Source organism: Arctopsyche grandis, chromosome 1 (genome assembly GCF_051622035.1).
Source record: "Arctopsyche grandis isolate Sample6627 chromosome 1, ASM5162203v2, whole genome shotgun sequence".
Taxonomy (NCBI): Eukaryota; Metazoa; Arthropoda; class Insecta; order Trichoptera; family Hydropsychidae; genus Arctopsyche; species Arctopsyche grandis.
Genome location: NC_135355.1, coordinates 19,495,680 through 19,515,257, shown reverse-complemented (window position 1 = coordinate 19,515,257; position 19,578 = coordinate 19,495,680). Strand labels below are relative to the sequence as shown.

Here is a 19,578-nt window from a genome sequence, read left to right as displayed (position 1 = left end):
AAAACATGAAAATGTTTTTTTTCTTTTCTCCCTCCTTTTTTTAATTTTTTATTAAATTTTATTGAATTCTGAATGTAAATATAGATGAAACAGTGAATAGCTATAAACATATAAAAAATTGCAATTATATTTTTACTGGATAATTAACACATTGCATGACTTTTCATGAAATTTGATAATTTGATATTTGTATAATAGGAATGTGCTACTCAAATACCCAACATTGTAGTTAACGAATAAAAACAAAAGCTTTACCGTGTAGATAATGAAGATAACATTGAGGACCTAATCCACATGAAAATTCTGTAATTCGAAGAAATATTATGAGGCAATTCACAATTAGGCTAATGCCATATAAGAAAGAGCTTTACGTAATTTTTTTGCGTAATATTATAAAATGTTTTATTGTGTTTGTGTAATTTATGAAATTAAAGGAAGAGTCTAAGATGGAAAATAAATTATTAATCATTTTCAACTAATTTTATTTTAAATATATAGCATTTAATATTGATTTAAAAAAATAGTATGTCTACTGCAAAATGCAAATCTTTTTGCTGCCACAAATCGTATTTAGCAAATAAAAGATCTTACATACGTAACACGTGTATTTATTTAACAATTTTTTTCTTATTACGAATGAGACTTTTTATGTGAGTTTTTCCCCATTTTTTCCAATTTTCTCGATCGTCTTAAAACTTCCAGGGTTTTCTACATCTCTAAATATGTATGTATGTAACCAATAGCGTCGATATGCAAGTGTGGTCTGCACCGGGCGACACCATTTTTTGGGTGACTCCAAATTTCAAATTGAAAAACGCTAATTCGACATATTCGTTGTATGACGGTCCTCGAGCGGCTGCACGCCTCATTGCATTATACAGCTTTCTGTATTTATACAGCTACCGCGACATCCGTCTGGTGCAGTTATATAGCATCAAATATAAGCCACCCCTAGCGACGCTACTGTATGTACCAATATATTTTATCCATCGAAAACAACAAGTTTTTGAAATCCAAAAAATCTTACGTTAAAAAAAGCGGAAAATTTAAAGGATTTCCTTATTTTTCTATTTGTTATTGTTATTTCTTAAAAAAATTTCTTCGGAATTCTTTTTATTATTTTATTATTTACCATAGTGCCATAATAGTTTGCCCCAAATCGACACTTATAAGTTTATAACCAAACTTGTACACATGTGTATGTTGAATTCAATTCGTGAAAGTCAGTTGTAACAAATAGAAGATAGGCAGACAGTTTATTAATAACAGTTCCTTCAACAAGTAAATTAGATAAAATGACAAACTATAATAAGAAACGAACGACTCAAACATCACATATGTATGTACATATGTATGTATATTAAAATATGACCACCAGCACCGTAAAATTAAATATGATTATTTTCAATCGAGGTCCAATCGGGTCCGAACCGGAACCTCTCAGTTGCTTGAAGCACACGTTAATCACTGAACTATACTGTTATAAATAATTGAATTTTAAGCTATTAAGACCAGACTGCGCTATGCGACCGCGATGCAACACGGGAAGTTCGCGGCCAAATATTGTTCGTATGAAATTTTATGAGATAGATCGCACTACGCGTCATGCAATAGAGTTGCCTTTTGTGTCAATTTTGCCGTGTCGTGTCGCGCCATAGCAAGTCGCGGTCACATAGTGCGGTCTGACCTTTAGAGCAATAGTCGAGAACTGCAGCTCTGGAGCCGCATGTGGCTCTCAACATCATCTATTTAACTTTACATGATCTTGAATCCACCTATGCTATTGTTAGCCATTTTTAATCTGACCATTTTTTTTAATTCAAGACCAGAAATTTTTTTTAAAAATGTATTTCTAAAAACTTCAATCGTTAAAAGTGAATATTTAAATTTGTGGAGGCACATTTATGAAAAAATGAATTAATTTTCTTGAATGCTCTTATTCCCAAAAAACCAGCACTGGTAAAATTAGTTCTTAGTCGTATTTTAAAGTTATTATAATTTAAAAGTTCGAAAATCAGGTAAAATATAAATTTATTATTGAATAACTGAGATAAATATATACGAGTATATAAAAATTTTTGTACAAATACTCATAGGCTCGTAGAATTTGTCGAAAAAGGTTCCTGACTTCTATCTTAAAGCGACTAAAAAAATCAATTACTAAATTTCGATAGCTTTAGCGAAATAGTGTATGTATTTATTTATTCAAATAAAAAAAAATGATATACATATGTATATTTATTATTAAATAGCCTCCATCCCTCTGTGTTGTGGAATCCTGCACCCGCTAACTCTGCAACTAACTGCAAATAAACGGTTTTGTTTAAAAATGTCCAAAACCTTTATCTTATGCCGTATTTTCATATTCGTAATTTCGAATTATCGAAGTAAGTAGTGCGCTAACCATAGACAAGAATCGTGGTTGGTGCTGGGTTCTGATCTGTTCGGAGCTCGCGATCACACTCAGTTGTCAAACGAGATTGGGGTGGGAGTGGGAGTAGAGGTGGGAGTAGTGCGGTTGCGAGTTGCGGATTGAGAATATTGCGAATTCCAAATTGCAAATTGCAAATTGCGAATGTGACGCTGTTCTGCACTGAAATGTTCGACGACCACGCAAAGCCTGCTATTCCGGCTAACCCTAATTTTTCCTTTTAACCGATTTATCCACGTTCGTTTGTCCTGCTTCTGTTTCTGTTCCTGTTCCTGTTCCTGTTCCTATCTATTGTCGTGCTTGTGTCATTAGCACGCCGCGTGACTCATACGGTAGCGTTATAATGATTAAACAATTCCGCTTAATCTTCTCCAACCACTGATACGTTGGACTGGAACTACGCGAAAATATCATTTGTCGGATTCCTTGGTGGTGAATGTCCTCGACAAACATGTCGGAGAATGCTTCCTTCATTGCTAAACCGGCTCGGGGTTGGTTGCATCCCGATCTGCTCGTTTCCAAGGATGGCGTCAACTATACTGTTAGAGTAAGCACTTTTTCTTCTGGACTGCTCTATAATATTATTTATCTGCGAAATTATAAATAAACAACGGTACTTTCCCATTATGCGGAGCCATTTCCTTTAAAAAGATTTTTTTTTTATTAAGTACAAAACAAAACTGTTGTTTCAATAATTGAATAAACTTATTTTGATTCCAGAGGGCAAAAACTTTTGGTTTACATCCAAATGTGACTCGAATATGTTGTCATTTCTGACCAGCTGTCTTCAAATGAATTCGACTTCAAATAATGAGGGATTGTTCCTCGCTGTCATTTATTAAACCACTGTTTTTGCTGACTTAAAGCGACAATTGACTTAGCAATTTTCAAATCCACTTCTTTAACTGCGGTCAACCTTTTTGACTACAAATCATTTGTGAGTCTCCTGACACAGTCCTCCAAATATCCACTGTCAACGAAGTACTGTACCGGCCATATTATTTCTCTTTGTAAACAAGTTTCCGACGATTGGTGTTTTGCCTCCTATCTTCTGTTTGGGTCGTTTGTCACGATTCTTGGCGCAAATTTCTGCCAGTTGTTCCAGTTGATCAATTCCTCTTTGCACAATTTGATCGACATCAATTCTCTGTCCCAACAATATAAGAAACGAAACGTCACAAATGGTAGACAACTGTTTCCTTATTGAATGTTGACTTTCTTTCTACAAGACAATTAGAGCTTCATTTCATGTTTGCATGCATATAGCATCCTTGTTGCCAAGATTCTGCCTTTCTATAAGAATGTTACGCCACCTTCTTATGTAGAAGGTAGAGCGAATAAGTTATTTTAAAAAAAAAAAAACATTTGTTTGTTTTAAAAAATAGTCTACAAATTAAGGGAAAATTTAAATTTAATATGTACCCTTGTGTTATTACAAAAATTAAAAATTAGTCTAGTACGATTTTGATAGCTGACAATTATATTTAAAATACATTACTATATGTACATTACTACATTACTATATGTACTACATTACTATATACATTACTACATTACTGTATGTACATATAATTAAAAAAAAAAATAATCGTATTATTTTCCACAGTATATTGGGTGCTTAGAAATATATACATCAATGAAGAGTTTGGATTTTGAAACCAGATCTTTGGTTGCAAAGTAAGTTTCGTATTGTAGTAAATTTTTCCACGCTGTTTAATAATGTAATAAAATATTGTGATAATCTTTTTTAGAGAGTGCATTAATAGGGTTTGTGAAGCGGTCGGATTAAAAACGGCTGATAAAAAAAGAAGAGTGGACAAACGAGTAACCCGAGCGATCGCAGAAAAGCCTAGGATGGTTCACGCCGGTACCAATGTTTCACTGACGATATCCAGTAAAAGTTTATCGATGAGTGTACTAGAAGGTGGTGAAGTCATTGCTAGACATGATATGCCCCGAATATCCTTCGCATCCGGTGGTGATGCCGTAAGCATTTTGAATAACATATACGCTATATAATTACATTTAAAATTTTAACTAAATTAATCACCGTTTCAGGACACTTTGGATTTTGTCGCTTATGTAGCAAAAAATCTTCAAGATTGGCGTGCATGTTATGTTGTCGAATGCGGTGGAGAGTTAGCCCAAGATGTTATATCTACTATAGGCCAAGCATTTAGTTTACGTTACAAAGAATTTGTCAAACACACGCCCAGCATTGTGTAAATATTTTTACACTTTATATGATACATATTTATTTAAATTGTTGATAAATAACCTTTATAGAAATCATCAAAAAATTTCAAATTAGTTTATTGAGTTATATTTTATTTTTATTTTAGTAAGAGCCTTCATAGTATACGCCAAGCTGATAAAGATTATTATAATGATTTACCTGGTAAAACGCCTCCTGATATATCACCCCTTGAAGTAACTCCACCTGTACCTCCACTTCCCATTAATACACATTATAGGTATTTGCTTATTATATTATTTGGTTTGAGTATTTTCCAAAGCAACAGTTTTTCTGCTAATCGATTTTTTCTTTGTAATGTACAAATTTACTCAGAATCACGTTTCGTTTAATTCTTTCACTTGTAATGCTGATTCATTATTATTATGCCTGCTATTAGAAACCTTTTTTTTATTTTGCTAATTTGATTTTACAATTATTTGCTCTAGTGGAGCGCCTTCTAGCTTACCCACAGAAACATTTGGTGGCTTAAGTGTTGGCAATTTAATTGATCTTAGCACCCCGCCACCAACTGGACTACCTCCTTACATACCACCTACAACACCACTTCGAGAGCACAATTATGTTAACGACACTTCAATTCTCACATCTCAAAATAGTGCAAGTCAACCCCCACAAGATGTTTTTGGAATGCGTTAGTTTTTTTCAATTGAATTTTTTTTTTTATGCAAAGAAACATCAATCAAAATTTTTTTACAAATATTATTTGAAGTACCAAATAGTATTTTTAATAAATAACCATCACAATTTTTATTTGATCATATAAAAATATTGTATTATGTACGAAAGTCGCAATTTGATTGGAATTTCTTTAAAAATTTTAGTTGTGACATTTAAATCACACTCACTATTAATTTATTTTTTTTCTATAAATTTAGAACCATTCTCGGCTGCAATTAAAAAATTAGATCCAGCCCAACAGCATGCTTCTTTGATGGATAAACCGTGGTTCCATGGGCCTGTTAGTCGAGCGAATGCTGAAAAAGTAAATTTAACCATTGCCATTAATAATTTTATTTGACAGATTTTATAATTTATCTCTTATTCACTCATTTGAATTTTAGCTAGTAGAGAATGATGGTGACTTTCTTGTGCGTGAATCCCAAGGATCACCAGGTCAATATGTATTGACTGGTGTACAACAAAACTCTCGTAAACACTTATTACTTATAGATCCTGAAGGAGTGGTTTGTTTACTAAAAATTATTTCATATACATACATAGTATGAAATCAATTATATGACATTACTCACATATTATTTATTTCAGGTGAGAACCAAGGACCGAGTTTTCGACAGTGTTAATCATCTTATTTCATATCATTGTAACAATGAATTACCAATAATATCTGCTGAAAGCACACTTATATTACGAAAACCTATTTTAAAAACTACACCGCTCACAAATTAGAGAATTTAAAATACATATTTATGAATAATTATAAGCCATACGTATTACATATACATACATATATTACTTGTATCGACACATATTATGAAAGCCGTTGTCAATACCTGTAATTTCGTCCTTGAAAGTCCATTTTCAAATAAGTTTTTTTTTTACAATTTTGTTGCATAGTGAAAATTTAAATGATGGATAGGTATTTATATATATATATATATATATATATATATATATATATATATATATATATATATGTATATATATTTATATACATATTTTATATGTATATAATTTCGAATGGACATGAATTGATATTATAATTTGAGAATTTGTCCACATTTAGTGTTGTTTGAAACCCTATTTTATATAATTATGTAAGTGACCTTTATATTTATACCTACATATTTTTTTAAATGAATTTTTATCGAATGTTACTTGCTAAATCATTAATACTTGAATGGGTGATATTTGAATATGAGGTATGTCATAATTATATACATAGAAATGAATATAAATTATACAGAAATAATATATATATATATATATATATATATATATATATATATAATGTTGATAGTGCATATCAAATATATATTTTATCTTTAGGCGTGCACAAATTTCGATTATGTCATAGAATTCTATATATGTATATGTTAACAAGATTGTAAAATTAAAATAATTCTTAAAACTCATCTCACTAAATTATTTCAATGGTCTACCAAACCCAATTTCACTGAATTATCTTTCAGTAAATCTAAATTTTACGAAGTATATTGAAAGATTGCAACATTCATCTTATTTTTATTAGACCTATTTTTTTTTTGATTTCTTTATTTAATTATAAGTCATTTCTCACACTTACCGTCAAAGTACAGTAACCGAAAATGTTGGTCAAGTACTTAAATTTTTGTTCGAAATCACAATTAAATTTAAATAAAGATAGCAATCTGATTTACGATTTTTTTTATATTTTTCACTCTTGATATACTGTCAGATATTTTTTTTTATGTGCATATGAAAAGAATTTATTTTATTATAAATAGAATGTTGAGATTTATATTCCACTAACAATAAAATTAAATTAATGTACATATATATCTACATACGTAATGAAAACATGCCACAAAGCATTAATAAAATCTTGAAAGTTTATTTTTCTATTGATTCTAAAAATAATTTTTTTTTTGTTTAAAATGAAAATGTTTTTACCATTTTTAATTTGTACTGTATTTAATGTATGTAGATATGATGCAAGTATCTAATATATGTAGCTTTTATCATTTTAAAAGAGGTCATGAATACAAGTGCATGTATGTATGTACATTACATGAATTACATGTAAATACATACATATATACAAATAATTTGAATAAAAGACTACTTTTCTCAATAATTTTAAGTTAAGTGTATAAATCGATTACTTTATTGTTACTGCCAAAACGTAATTTAAAAATGAGCAAAACATTTACCACTATTATTAAGATTATTTCATTATATTATACAATAATCTCAAATAATATAATATATGTATATAAATAATTATCTTAAGCTTTATGTAAATAAATAATTATCTACCATTTATTAAAACCAATTCAAATAAAAAAGAATGTGATGAAAGCCAACGAAAAATAGTTTTTCATCGTATTTTTAAATTGAAGCTAGACTTTTACTTTAAATAAATAAGCTTTAGCTAAACTTCTATTTAACCCTTTGGCTGCTACGAGGTTTTTCAATGTCCAAGCGAAAAATGCTAACATTTGTAATTATTTTGAAAAAAATTAATATAATATTTTTTTTTACATACTTACTTCGCCGAACACTCGTAATTTTTATAATACTTTATATACATTTTTAAGAAGCAGTCGTGGACTCGTGCTCTCTCTTTCTGTCTTGCTTTTACATGCGTGCGTGCGAAAGAGATACCTACATATATACACTAAATAAGTTTTGACGATTGTTTTCCGAGGCTTTATTCTTTTCAATAATCTATTTTTAGATATCGATGTATCCTTACAACATGCGATATATTCGAAACAGTTAGCGGTCTCTCTCTCTTTCTTTCTTGGTTTTAATTGTGTACGTATGAGCGAGACACACAAGGATGCGAAGTTTCTAATAATCAAATAATTTTTCAACATGTATCATAAACATTTTGTATGCATTTCAGTTGCATTTGATTGATTGCATGAATTCGTGACGTCTCGTGACCTATATAATTGAAAGCGGATTTCTATTGTTTTTTGCCATTTATTTTAACTCTGCAAAATGATATCGGACAGTGAAAGTGATGAAAGCGAAATAATAGCTCCTCGCCGAGGAACTCGACAAATCAGCAGCTCTACTGATTCTGAAAATGAATTTATCGATAATAATCAATTCCCAAGTAATAACTCCTTATATGACATTGACAACGAACCCGAAATTTACTTTGATGATGAACCCGAAATTGAAGAGCTTTTATTTAAAAAATTGATAAATATTTATAAAGCTTGATTGAAAAATAAATATAAATACGTATATAAAAAAAATGTTTCGTGCCACTGATGCGCTGGTGGCTCAAAGAAAGTATCGAAATACGACAATTAATGACGTCAACAACGATCGTCGTAGCAATCTTCGCCGATTTCAAAACAACGATTTATCGTTGTTGTAGCAGTCAAAGGGTTAAATAAATATTCTTGTGATACAGTTTTCCTTGATTGAGATTTCATGATTGAAAATCATTTAAACAGAACTATATTCAAAGGGTTGTAATTTCCATAATTAATGCATACCTTTTAAATATACATATGTATTTCGAATCTATTTTTTTTTTACTCATTTTGACCTTTTTTATATTTGTATAAAATATTTTGCTACTTATGTATATTTATTTTAAAAATTAGAAATTTTGTAACCGACACTAATTTATTGTTATAAATTATGTGCCTGCATACTATTCAGCTTTCTGAAAATAAAATAATCATTAACCGATTTATTTTCAATATTTCACCTGAATAAAATGTGTAACATATCATTACATTAATATGTGTTTTATCTAATATAGACCTTAAAAAGACATATTCAAGATTTTATCTGTGTATTATAAAGAAAGGCGATGAACAAAACTCAGGAATAAGCAATACATCCAAACTTTTTAAATAACTTGTAAGTACTGTATCTGAAATATAATATAATACTTATCTAGATGATTTTCTGGACTTTTTTAATTATTGATTTTCTAAAATTATCTTATTCCCAGTCAGTCGATCCTGATAAATCGATATACTTGAAAAAAGTATATTTAGTTTTATTGTTTTTAAGTATATTGATGTATTTAATTATTGCACAACAGTCATATGCGGGCTCTTTACTCGCGTGCGAACACAGCGCGAAATCGCGCCGCGAATCTGCGAGTGAAGTGGCAGCTTTTTACTAATGTGGGCTCTTCACTCGCATCGTTCGCGGCCGCGAACGCTGTGAGTGTGTGCGTTTTACGCGTTGATTTCGCGCGTTATTCCTTTCCCCGTGTTTTGTCCCGCGAAAGAGGATTCCCGAACGCATCTTTTTTTCATATATATATATATATATATATATATATATATATATATATATATATATATATATATATATATATAAATATATATATATATATATATATATATATATATATATATATATATAAAATATATATATATATATATATATATATATATATATATATATATATATATATATATATATATATATATATATATTTATATATATATATATATATATATATATATAAAATGAATAAATTCTATATATAAAAACGGACTGTCGATTTGTATATTTGTATGTGACGGACGATCAACGGGAACCTTTTCTTCATTTTTTTTCACATTTTTCATTCTTTTCGATTTTTTTTTTCAAATTTTTAATTTTTTTCATCTGCGCCGGGGGCAAAGACCCCGAGGGGTCGAAGGCATTGGGGACGCTGGTGGCTCCGGAGGCGTCGGCGGCGCTGAGGGCGCCGGGGGCGAAGCCCCCGGGGTGCTGAAGGCATCGGGGGGGCGCTGGGCGCGCCGAGGGCGAAGGCCCCGAGGTGCCGAAGGTATCGGGGGTGCTGGTGGCGCCGGAGGCGTCGGCGGCGCTGAGGGCGCCGGGGGCAAAGCCCCCGGGTTGCCGAAGGCATCGGAGGGCGCTGGGGGCACCGGAGGCGTCGGCGCGCTGGGGGCGTAGCCCCCAGGGTGCCGGGGGCGCTAGGGGCGCCGGGGGCGAAGGCCCCGAGGTGCCGAAGGCATCGGGGGTGCTGGTGGCGCTGGAGGCGTCGGTGGCGCTGATGGAGCCGGGGGCGAAGCCCCCGGAGTGCTGAAGGCATCGGGGGGCGCTGGGGGCGAACGCCCCGGAGTGTCGGAGGCGCCGGGGGCGAAGGCCCCGGGGTGCCGAAGGCATCGGGGGCGCTGGGGGCAAAGGCGTCGGGGCGTCGGCGATGCACAAAACGTAATTCGTAATCACTTCGTAATTTCTAATTCGTGCATTCGAAACAGTCGATTCAATATCTTTAACTTTATTTTTATTCGAGTTTGAATTCCTTTTCGAAACCACCCGTTGAAATCAACGGGCCCAACACTAGTTAAATAAATAAAGATGATAAATGATTCCTATTAAAACTATTCGGAGCACGGAGTGGAGTTGGAGCAAGTACTTACATTGTTGTCAAAAAATCTCGTTATAAAAAGCATTTGCTGAGCAATATTTGGACAGTTTTCTGTACGGCAATTTCCCTGTGCGACAGGAGATCCGCGCGTGCGATTTTCGTAGCGGCGGTTATCCAGGTAACGATTCACATTTGGGATGCAATCACCGAACCCAAATCGATTCACGAAAACAGTAACCGTTTTGATGGATGGATTAATATATTTAGCGATGAATAAGAATCGATTGATAGCCATGTAGTGTAGGCTCACTCGAGCCTACTTCGAATGGTGTGGCCGATTCGCATTTCGCGGGTCGAGGTCGAGGTCGTGCCGTCAAAACAATTGGTGGGCGGTTTTCCGACTCGGCAGTGGGTGGGGAGGGGAGGGACGACTGGAAAAGCGTAAAGGAAACTCGCCATTCGCCAACTCGCCAGTCGCAAATTGGCATCCGAGCAAACATGAGTTGGAGAGAAGCTTCGGTAAGCATTTCCTCCCCCACCCTTACTTACACCCCACACGATCCTATAAATAGAAAAGTCGTTAATTGATACCCCATACGTCATAGTGCGTATTGCGCATATATGTTCCCGATCAAAACATTCGCTTTTCACAGCCCTACAATCGATTTATTATCTGTGCCTTCATTTCAACTGGGTTTATTTGGGTATTTTTGCAAATTGTGGAATTTTTCAGCAACCTGTTTTCTCAAGTATGCAATATTTTTCAAAAATTTCACATCCATTCTGTCTTATCGGAAATAATATTTATCATCACTTTATTTTTTGGATCTCGTCATCAATATCAAGAAATATATTATAGTGTACATATTTTTCAACATCACATAAAAACTATCTCTCACACTATTACTTGTGTTTACTTTTTTATAAAGTGAATCTAATGATATTTTAAACAAAATATCTCTTGTGCCAGAATGTTTGTTTATGAAATATAAAATGGAAATTTTCGGAAATAAAAGAAAAATTTGGTTCAAATTATTACTATGTTAACTGAATGGTAGGATAATCAAGATTATTATAAATATTAATTTTAAATCGTCTTTTTCTGTTAATTAAAATATATTTGAATAATCTTCATTATCCTCACACCGAATTAACTTTGTGAAAATTTGTTTTAAATTTATCTTTCACTACAAAATTAACGTCCTTCAAGCATTTTTTGTAACAAATTGGGCGCGTAGTATATTGAACGTATCACATTGCAAATCTATTCTTATACAGAAGACTCGGTACTCACAAACTAATATTATGATGTCAGATATTTCAACTTACATACAATCACCATAAGTATAACAAATTATTAAAAATATGACAGTGTTGGATTGCCTTCAATAATAATTATTCAAAGTTTGTGTGCAGGTTTACAAAATTAAGTTATAATTCATAAAAAATATTAAGCTATCGATTAAAAAGTCACACGTACTACGTCAGTATATTTAGTATTTTTTGATTTAAAGTGTTTTGTTAATTTAAATTTTATTTAAATTTAAAAAAATATTTTGGTAATTTGATTTTTTTAACCTAAACATGACTCATATATAACTATAGCAAATGTTTCTTCTCTCCGCCCATTCTATTTATATGCAGCTGTAATATTACAGATCTGGAATTCTCAGTGAATGCGTAACATCAGTATTTAAAGAATGAGTCTTCTGAAGAATGTACATTTGGCACACCCGGCGCAGTATTTAACCTAAATCTTCGATCTCAATCTTAGTTTACATCACACCCAAGTTGTTGTTTTGTTTTATCATTTCTGTTGTAGTCGAGAACGTGATTAAATTATATTCACTTAATTTATCGAAAGGATTAAATATATATGTGATTTTTAATATTTTGGTGTGTTACAAAAATAGCGATGTGTATCTGACGACACCAATTTAGTTTATTTTTAAACACGATAATTGTGAAGGTGCAGTGAAATATTTACACATGGTCGAAACATACTAATCGAATTATTATCGATCATGTGAGGGCGATAAATACCAAAACGTCCAATGTTATTTACGATTTTTTGTTACATTATTCCGCTAAAAATATTCAAACTATGAAAATACAATTACACTGTTCGACACGAAAAATGGTTCAGAGACGAGATATGACTTTTCTTATAGATCTATGTCCAGTAAACACGAATCTGGTAATAAAAAATGTTGATTGACTCGAGATTTGAAGATATATGTGTTTTTTAAATCGCGCGATTTTTCTATATCTTGGTGTTTTTCGGTCGATGTCTCAAAATCTGTCAATTTCCTGTTCAAAATGAATATTGGAATCTATAGTCAGGTATTTTATCTTTCATTTGTAATACTTTTCAGCTTTCAAATCTTTCAAAGTAGTCGTCCAGTTCAAATCAAACGTCAAAAGTACGTATTTTCACTTGGGATTTTTTCCCACTGTTAATACTATTTTATATTGAGTATTTTCTGTTGAAATATGTTTATTGGGATAGTGTTCTAGCCACATTATTTTTCGTTTTCGTTTAAAAGGGTTAATTGGAAGTGTGCTGAATTTAAAATCGGTAAAATTGCGAGTTAACATCTCGTACTATTTACTCGTATTAACACGAATCCGAATTGAACTAATTGGTATAATATATTAAATTGTCTTTATTTGAAAATTAAATAAAATTCCACTTATAAAAATCATAAGAAAAGTCATATCTCGTCTCTGAACCAAAAAAAAGTCGGCATTTGTCGAACAGTGTTATTGGAGTTGATTCTTAATAAATATATAATGTATTTATTTCATTTCTTCAATTCTGAAATTGAAAATTAATGAGTTGTTAATCATAAACTTTTAATTTGAACGGTGTCAATATTTTAAATGTTATATGTATATACATATGTACTTTTGTCAAAATATCATTCATATAATTTTATTTTACTTTCATTTCCTCTTAATTTAATTATTAATAACCATTATTATTAGCATTTTCAATTATATTCAGTTGTTAAGACATTTTTCGACCTCAAATGAAGTTTTTTATTTTGTTACATTAAATTTATACTGTCAATATTAACACAAGGCAACTTATCCATTAATTATTAAAAATGGTTGAAATATTAATCAATTATTTATCTTATTCAAAAATCTACTTTGACGGTTGTAATATAAATGAATTTTCGAATCTTTTTTCTTGTATATAAAATCATATATGTGCATCTAAAATTTATTTTTAAAACATAAGCTTATAATTTTTTGTGTTAACAGTCTACGTTCCCCCGAGTACATTCGTACTCCGCTGCAAGTGAGCAGAGGCTTGGCTCCTACATTAGAGCTTTAATGGTACAATTTTTCATTGAAGAATTTATTAATAATGGTAGAAGGAATGAATTCAATATTATGATGATTATTTTGATTATTATCAAGTATGCTTTGTTGATTAACTAATTCGAAAATGTTGAAATCAGTACTAAAAATATTCTGACTATACCCTGCTTTTGATATTCTTATACTTTTTTAATTATATTTTCACTGTAGTAATCTATGCACTCTTAATACAATGAAAATCAGTCTCAACATTATTAATTTTCCTTTACTTTTGAAGGATGTTTTTATGTGTAATGTATCGATATTTATTTTCAATACAGGGTGAAGAATGAATTTACAAAGAGCTCGAAAATTTGTGCTGCATGAAAATGCTGATAATGGACCTGGTTTTTTTGTGTGATCTACGAAAATAATGATTTTCTATAGAATGTAATTTAGCACTGTTAAAAAATTCAACAGTACTTTGTAGTACAGTAAAACCGTTGTACTCTTTTAAATTAGCAATTGATTACATTGTGTTCGAATCAAATATAAAGGACTTTAGAAACATTTAAGATGACTTCATCAGTATAAATAGATTAATTGTAAAGGAAAAGTAATGTCATCTCATTATTATGTTTTCGCATGCATTTATTAGTTTATGGGAAAAACTCCAATTTACAGAACCTTGGGTATTTGCTAAAAAGGTAAAATAATATAATATCGTAGCTTTCAATATTCACTACAATTTATTAGATATATACCCATATTATTTTCAATTACATTTTTAGATAGAATGTTTCTGCATGAAATGATAAAATTTTAATTCAGTTACCTCAATAGAAGATGTGTTTACAATTTATAAAACGTATTCTCTGCTTGCATTCGTACATTACACCCCTATTCTTTTTTATATTTTCAAGTGCATTTAATAAATGGGATTTTGTTTTCAGACTCCTAGTGGCAGCACCACAACTCGTCATTTACTGCACGTTATCAACTCAACTCGTTCACCATCACACCATCTTCCCGGATACCGTTCTCCATACACAACATCTTCCTCAAACCCAGAGTCAAGTTTTAAAGATATCGACTGCGATGAAGTTTATCCTAGGCTCTTTGTTGGAAATGAGTAAGTATATGATTATATGGGGTCTACCTCACGGGCCCGAATGTGAAACGCCCGAAAACGCAAATATCAGAAGGCAAAGATCGAAAATCGAAAGATCTCAAGTCGAAAGATAAAAAAATGGGTGCATGGTAAACGGAACATACTCACGTACATACTCACTTAATTTGCGCGAGCAGGATACAACAGGAACAAGAGGAACAGGCTTTTTTTCCCGTATTCTGCGTGCGCACATTAATACGGGAGGAAAAGCCTGTTCCTCTTGTTCCTGTTGTATCCTGCTCGCGCAAATTAAGTGAGTATGTACCGTTTACCATGCACCTTTTTTTTTTTGATCTTTCGACTTAAGATCTTTCGATTTTCGATCTTTGCCTTCCGATATTTGCGTTTTCGGGCGTTTCACATTCAGGCCCGTCACGGAGACCGGATTATATGAAATAATTGATTCAAAATCTTCTAGCATACTATTATATTTTTTAATATATTAATATTTAATATACAGAGAGGCAGCAAAATCCAAAAAATATTTGAAATTAATGGGAATCACCCACGTCTTAAATACAGCTGAAGGGAAACATTTCGGACAAGTGGACACAGATCACCTTTATTACAGAGATTGCCCACGTATAAAATATCTCGGATTTCCCTTGATCGATCATCCCTCGACAGATATATCGAGATATTTCTACATCGCAGCCAAATTTGTTAGTGAAGCCATGTATTCTGGAGGTACGCGTATTCACAATTTCAAATTGTGATCGCACTATGGTTGTATATTTAGATGTAAATATTGTTTAATGCCACTTAATTTTAATTTTAGGTAAAGTGCTCGTTCATTGTAAAATGGGTGTATCAAGGAGTGCCACATGCGCAATAGCTTACCTCATGATTGAGCGCAATATGAGCGCATCTGAAGCGATAAGAACTATTTCTAGAAATCGCAACATTCGTCCAAATGAAGGTTTTATGCTTCAACTTTGTAAACTCAATGACGAATTAGCCATTTTACGCAAGTGAAATTTGTACACACATGAAACTCATCCCAAATAATCTCCTATTAAATACCCAACATTTGGTATTTCAGAAAATCGATTGTTAAAAACAACATGGAAAAAAATAATTAAATTAATAACTTGCCCAAAGTAAACTTTTCTGAAAACATTATTTTCCAAATATATGTATATATATTTAAAGTATGTAATATACATATAACTACATGAAAACTCAACCAATGAACCAAATACATACATTACTGATTTTTCAATATTGCAATAAATCTCTAAATTCATTGTTTGAAACCATTCCACCAACTTAAATATAAAAAAATGTAGAAAACATAGACGTAAATTGTAGAAAATGACCCATTATTGCAGGGGTCTCTTAACTTTTTAGAATGAGACAAGTAGAAATATCTCAGTAGTAGAAGGACTGGGTCGAGCCAGTTTTATATATTTTTCGGAAATTCTAGAAATTGACTTGTGTTAACGTGATTTTTGTAAACATTTTTGCGATTTTATATTAGTTTGCGGACCAGATAAAAAGTAGTTGCGGGTCACATTCTGGCCCGCAGACTAAATTGGAGACCCCCTGCATTACAATCCCGTTATAATATGTATTTGCTCTATTAGATTGAAATATAGCGTTGCTAAATTGTTATTTTTTTATATACTAAACATATAAATATGAACATATTTAAGGAAGAAATTTTATTCTTATTTTAAATCTATAACAAAATAAATATTTTTATAAAAAATCAAATCAAAATATACTGTTTTAGTAATTGCAGTATGTATATGCATATATTCACTTTTATTTTGTTTTAAAATGATATCTGACACATATCTTATATATCGCACCATAAAACATCAATGATAATAAAATTTCAACTTTAATTCATTTAAAATGCGATTAAAATAGAAAAACAATCACCACTAATTAGTATTAAAATTCAAGCATGTCAAAAAGGATATTTTTTATACATGTTTTTGTAAATTGGTCTATAGATACTTCTTCTAAAACCATGAGATGTTATAAAAATTATTTGGTTGTTTTTATATAGAAATAGAGTACAAGGTTTACATTAATGCCAATTTATTTTAAAGATTCTTTTGAAAATATTTCTTCCTTGAGTTTAATCAATTTTTATTATTATTACCTTAAGGACTGATTTTTTGAAGTAGCACAAAAAATAAATGCTTACTTCAAACAAAAAGATTTCTTTTGATTTAAAAGCTTCAAACCATACTTCACTGTTGTAAGAATATTTTAACAAATGTTTAAATATTGCTTCATTTATTCTCACTTATTTTCTTCTTTATTTATTTTATTGCTTTTTATATTGAAAAATATTAATTTATTACATTTTATACAAAAAATTATATAATAATGTGTATATGCAATATTTAAAAACTGGATGTAGCTTATTATTTATTTATTATTGAGTCACTAATTTGATATCATATGTCCAAAGGTTCTGGTACATTAATTAATTAAATTTGCTGCACCCTTGCATTGACCAATACAATTAGTTAGCAAACAGTAACTAATTGTATTGATTTTTTGAAAATAATAACATATTTAAATTAACATAAATATATTGTTGTTAATCAGTACCTTATAGAATCGTCTTTTGTTGTTAGTGTGAGATGTAAACATATAAATATATAGTAATATTTATTTTATATACATATTTTCTTCGCGATATTGAAAATTGAATGATAATAACCCAAGTATTAAACTAACTAGTGTGTATGTTATCATATTTCACTGAAATACGCGGTATATTTTATTATAAAAAATAATATGTAAATATAAATTTGATAAAATGCTGTGCATTTCTTTTTATATTCATCAATACAAAATATTCATCTAGTGATTTAGCCTATAAACCTGTGATAAGAAATTATATTTGTTATTTCCTTTTAGGATATTATTGTACACGCATATACATATATGTATATACCGATTTATATAGATTCATTTTTCCGTTTGTCACCACACAAACACATATATATGCAGTGGCGGACTGGGACTGAAATCAGTGCATGCCAGCAGTCAAAGGGGGCCCACCCAGGGTTAAAAAAAATTGTCCCCCCCCCCCCCCCCCATATAACAAAATTTTCTTCTTTCAATCACGCTAAAAAACAAGGGAAAAAAATAAATAAAATTTTCAAAAATAAACAAATTAAGGTACAAGAAAAATGGCAAAAGCAAAATAGATCCATAAATTACATTGTATATTTCGTTTTAACCCTTGTCCTAGATAAATAGAATGCATCATAAAAGAATGCGGCATAAAAGCGTCTTTTACTTTCGGTAGAAAATAGGGGGCAGGCAAAGATTGGTCAAATTGAATTTTTTTTCAAAAAATCTTTTTTATATCACAATAAAAATGGAAAATATTCTTTGCATACACTTTATTGAATTATAAAATATGAAAAAAATAAGCTTATTTTTGAAAAAATAATTAAAAAAATATATTATGTAAAAAGTGAAAAAAGCGCCACAGGCGAAAATTTTTTTCCACAAATCTTCACATGGTCAACAAATTGAAATTGAAACTGAGTCACCAAAAAACTATCCGTAAAAAAAAATATATTTTTGAGTTTTAAAATTCGCTAGACAATTAATTAGAAGTATTTTAAAGCAATGAAATAAAAGAATTAATAGGAAAAATATCTGACTATTGATTCCAATACTCACTTTGAGCGTAACAATCCTAAATTTTGAGTTAAAGACCGCAAAAACAAAAAACTGTAAAAATCGCGGATTTTTTTAAAAGCTCATATCTCGTAAACGATTACCCACCAACAAAAATCAATATCATATTCGAATTCAGTGGGTCAAACTTATAAAAGATTGGCTAGTCTCCGCTCTGGTTTTTTTTTTTTTTGTTGCTCAGTGTAATCAAATGTTATTTTGAAAGTATGAAGAAAATTTATATCCCTGGTTGATGATGAATCGTCCTATCAAAATTGTTTTAAGCAATTCAGTTTATATTATTCACGATTTTTTTTTATTCCCATTTTTATTTCAGTAGGTAGTTGTTACACAGGTATTGGTTTATACATTATATTGACGTAGAAAATGGGTCCGGCAAAAGGGCCCACGCAAATGTTGAAACTTACATTTCGAGCCTAATAAAAAAAGTTAACCGATCCTTGGGCTGTTAAAGCAGGTATTAGTTGTTTATGTATATCGTAAGAAATTTGTTTTGTTGAAATACCCAAACTTTAGGTCCCAAAGTGCAATATCCTATAAATTTTTACACACGTGAAATAGTTAAAAAGTTATTTAATTTTACTGAGGGCCCATATTTTCTAACAGATAGTGGGGCCCACATGCCATCGGGCATGTTCACTTGTATGGCCAGTCCGCCACTGTATGTATGTAATTGCACATACCTATATTTATGTACATCACATTCTTCT

At 31.2% G+C, this 19,578-nt stretch overlaps 2 protein-coding genes across 3 annotated transcripts; both read left to right on the top strand.

Moving 5' to 3' along the window:
* Positions 1-2,540: 2,540 nt before the first annotated feature.
* Shc (SHC-adaptor protein) lies at positions 2,541-6,166 on the top strand. The gene is made up of 9 exons (XM_077446329.1): positions 2,541-2,978; positions 4,038-4,108; positions 4,183-4,417; positions 4,490-4,653; positions 4,774-4,905; positions 5,114-5,319; positions 5,564-5,670; positions 5,750-5,872; positions 5,955-6,166. The coding sequence occupies exons 1-9, from the start codon at positions 2,868-2,870 to the stop codon at positions 6,093-6,095; spliced, it is 1,290 nt and encodes a 429-aa protein (XP_077302455.1). The 5' UTR covers positions 2,541-2,867; the 3' UTR covers positions 6,096-6,166.
* A 4,967-nt stretch (positions 6,167-11,133) lies between these two features.
* Positions 11,134-18,718, top strand: LOC143912312 (dual specificity protein phosphatase 3-like). 2 transcript variants are annotated; one of them, XM_077431598.1, is made up of 5 exons: positions 11,189-11,229; positions 13,981-14,055; positions 14,973-15,151; positions 15,651-15,877; positions 15,969-18,605. In XM_077431598.1, the coding sequence occupies exons 1-5, from the start codon at positions 11,209-11,211 to the stop codon at positions 16,163-16,165; spliced, it is 699 nt and encodes a 232-aa protein (XP_077287724.1). In that variant the 5' UTR covers positions 11,189-11,208; the 3' UTR covers positions 16,166-18,605. The 2 variants fall into 2 exon arrangements, with proteins under 2 accessions (XP_077287732.1, XP_077287724.1); XM_077431606.1 differs by lacking the exon at positions 13,981-14,055 and having other exon boundaries at positions 11,134-11,229; positions 15,969-18,718.
* The last annotated feature ends 860 nt before the right edge of the window (positions 18,719-19,578 follow it).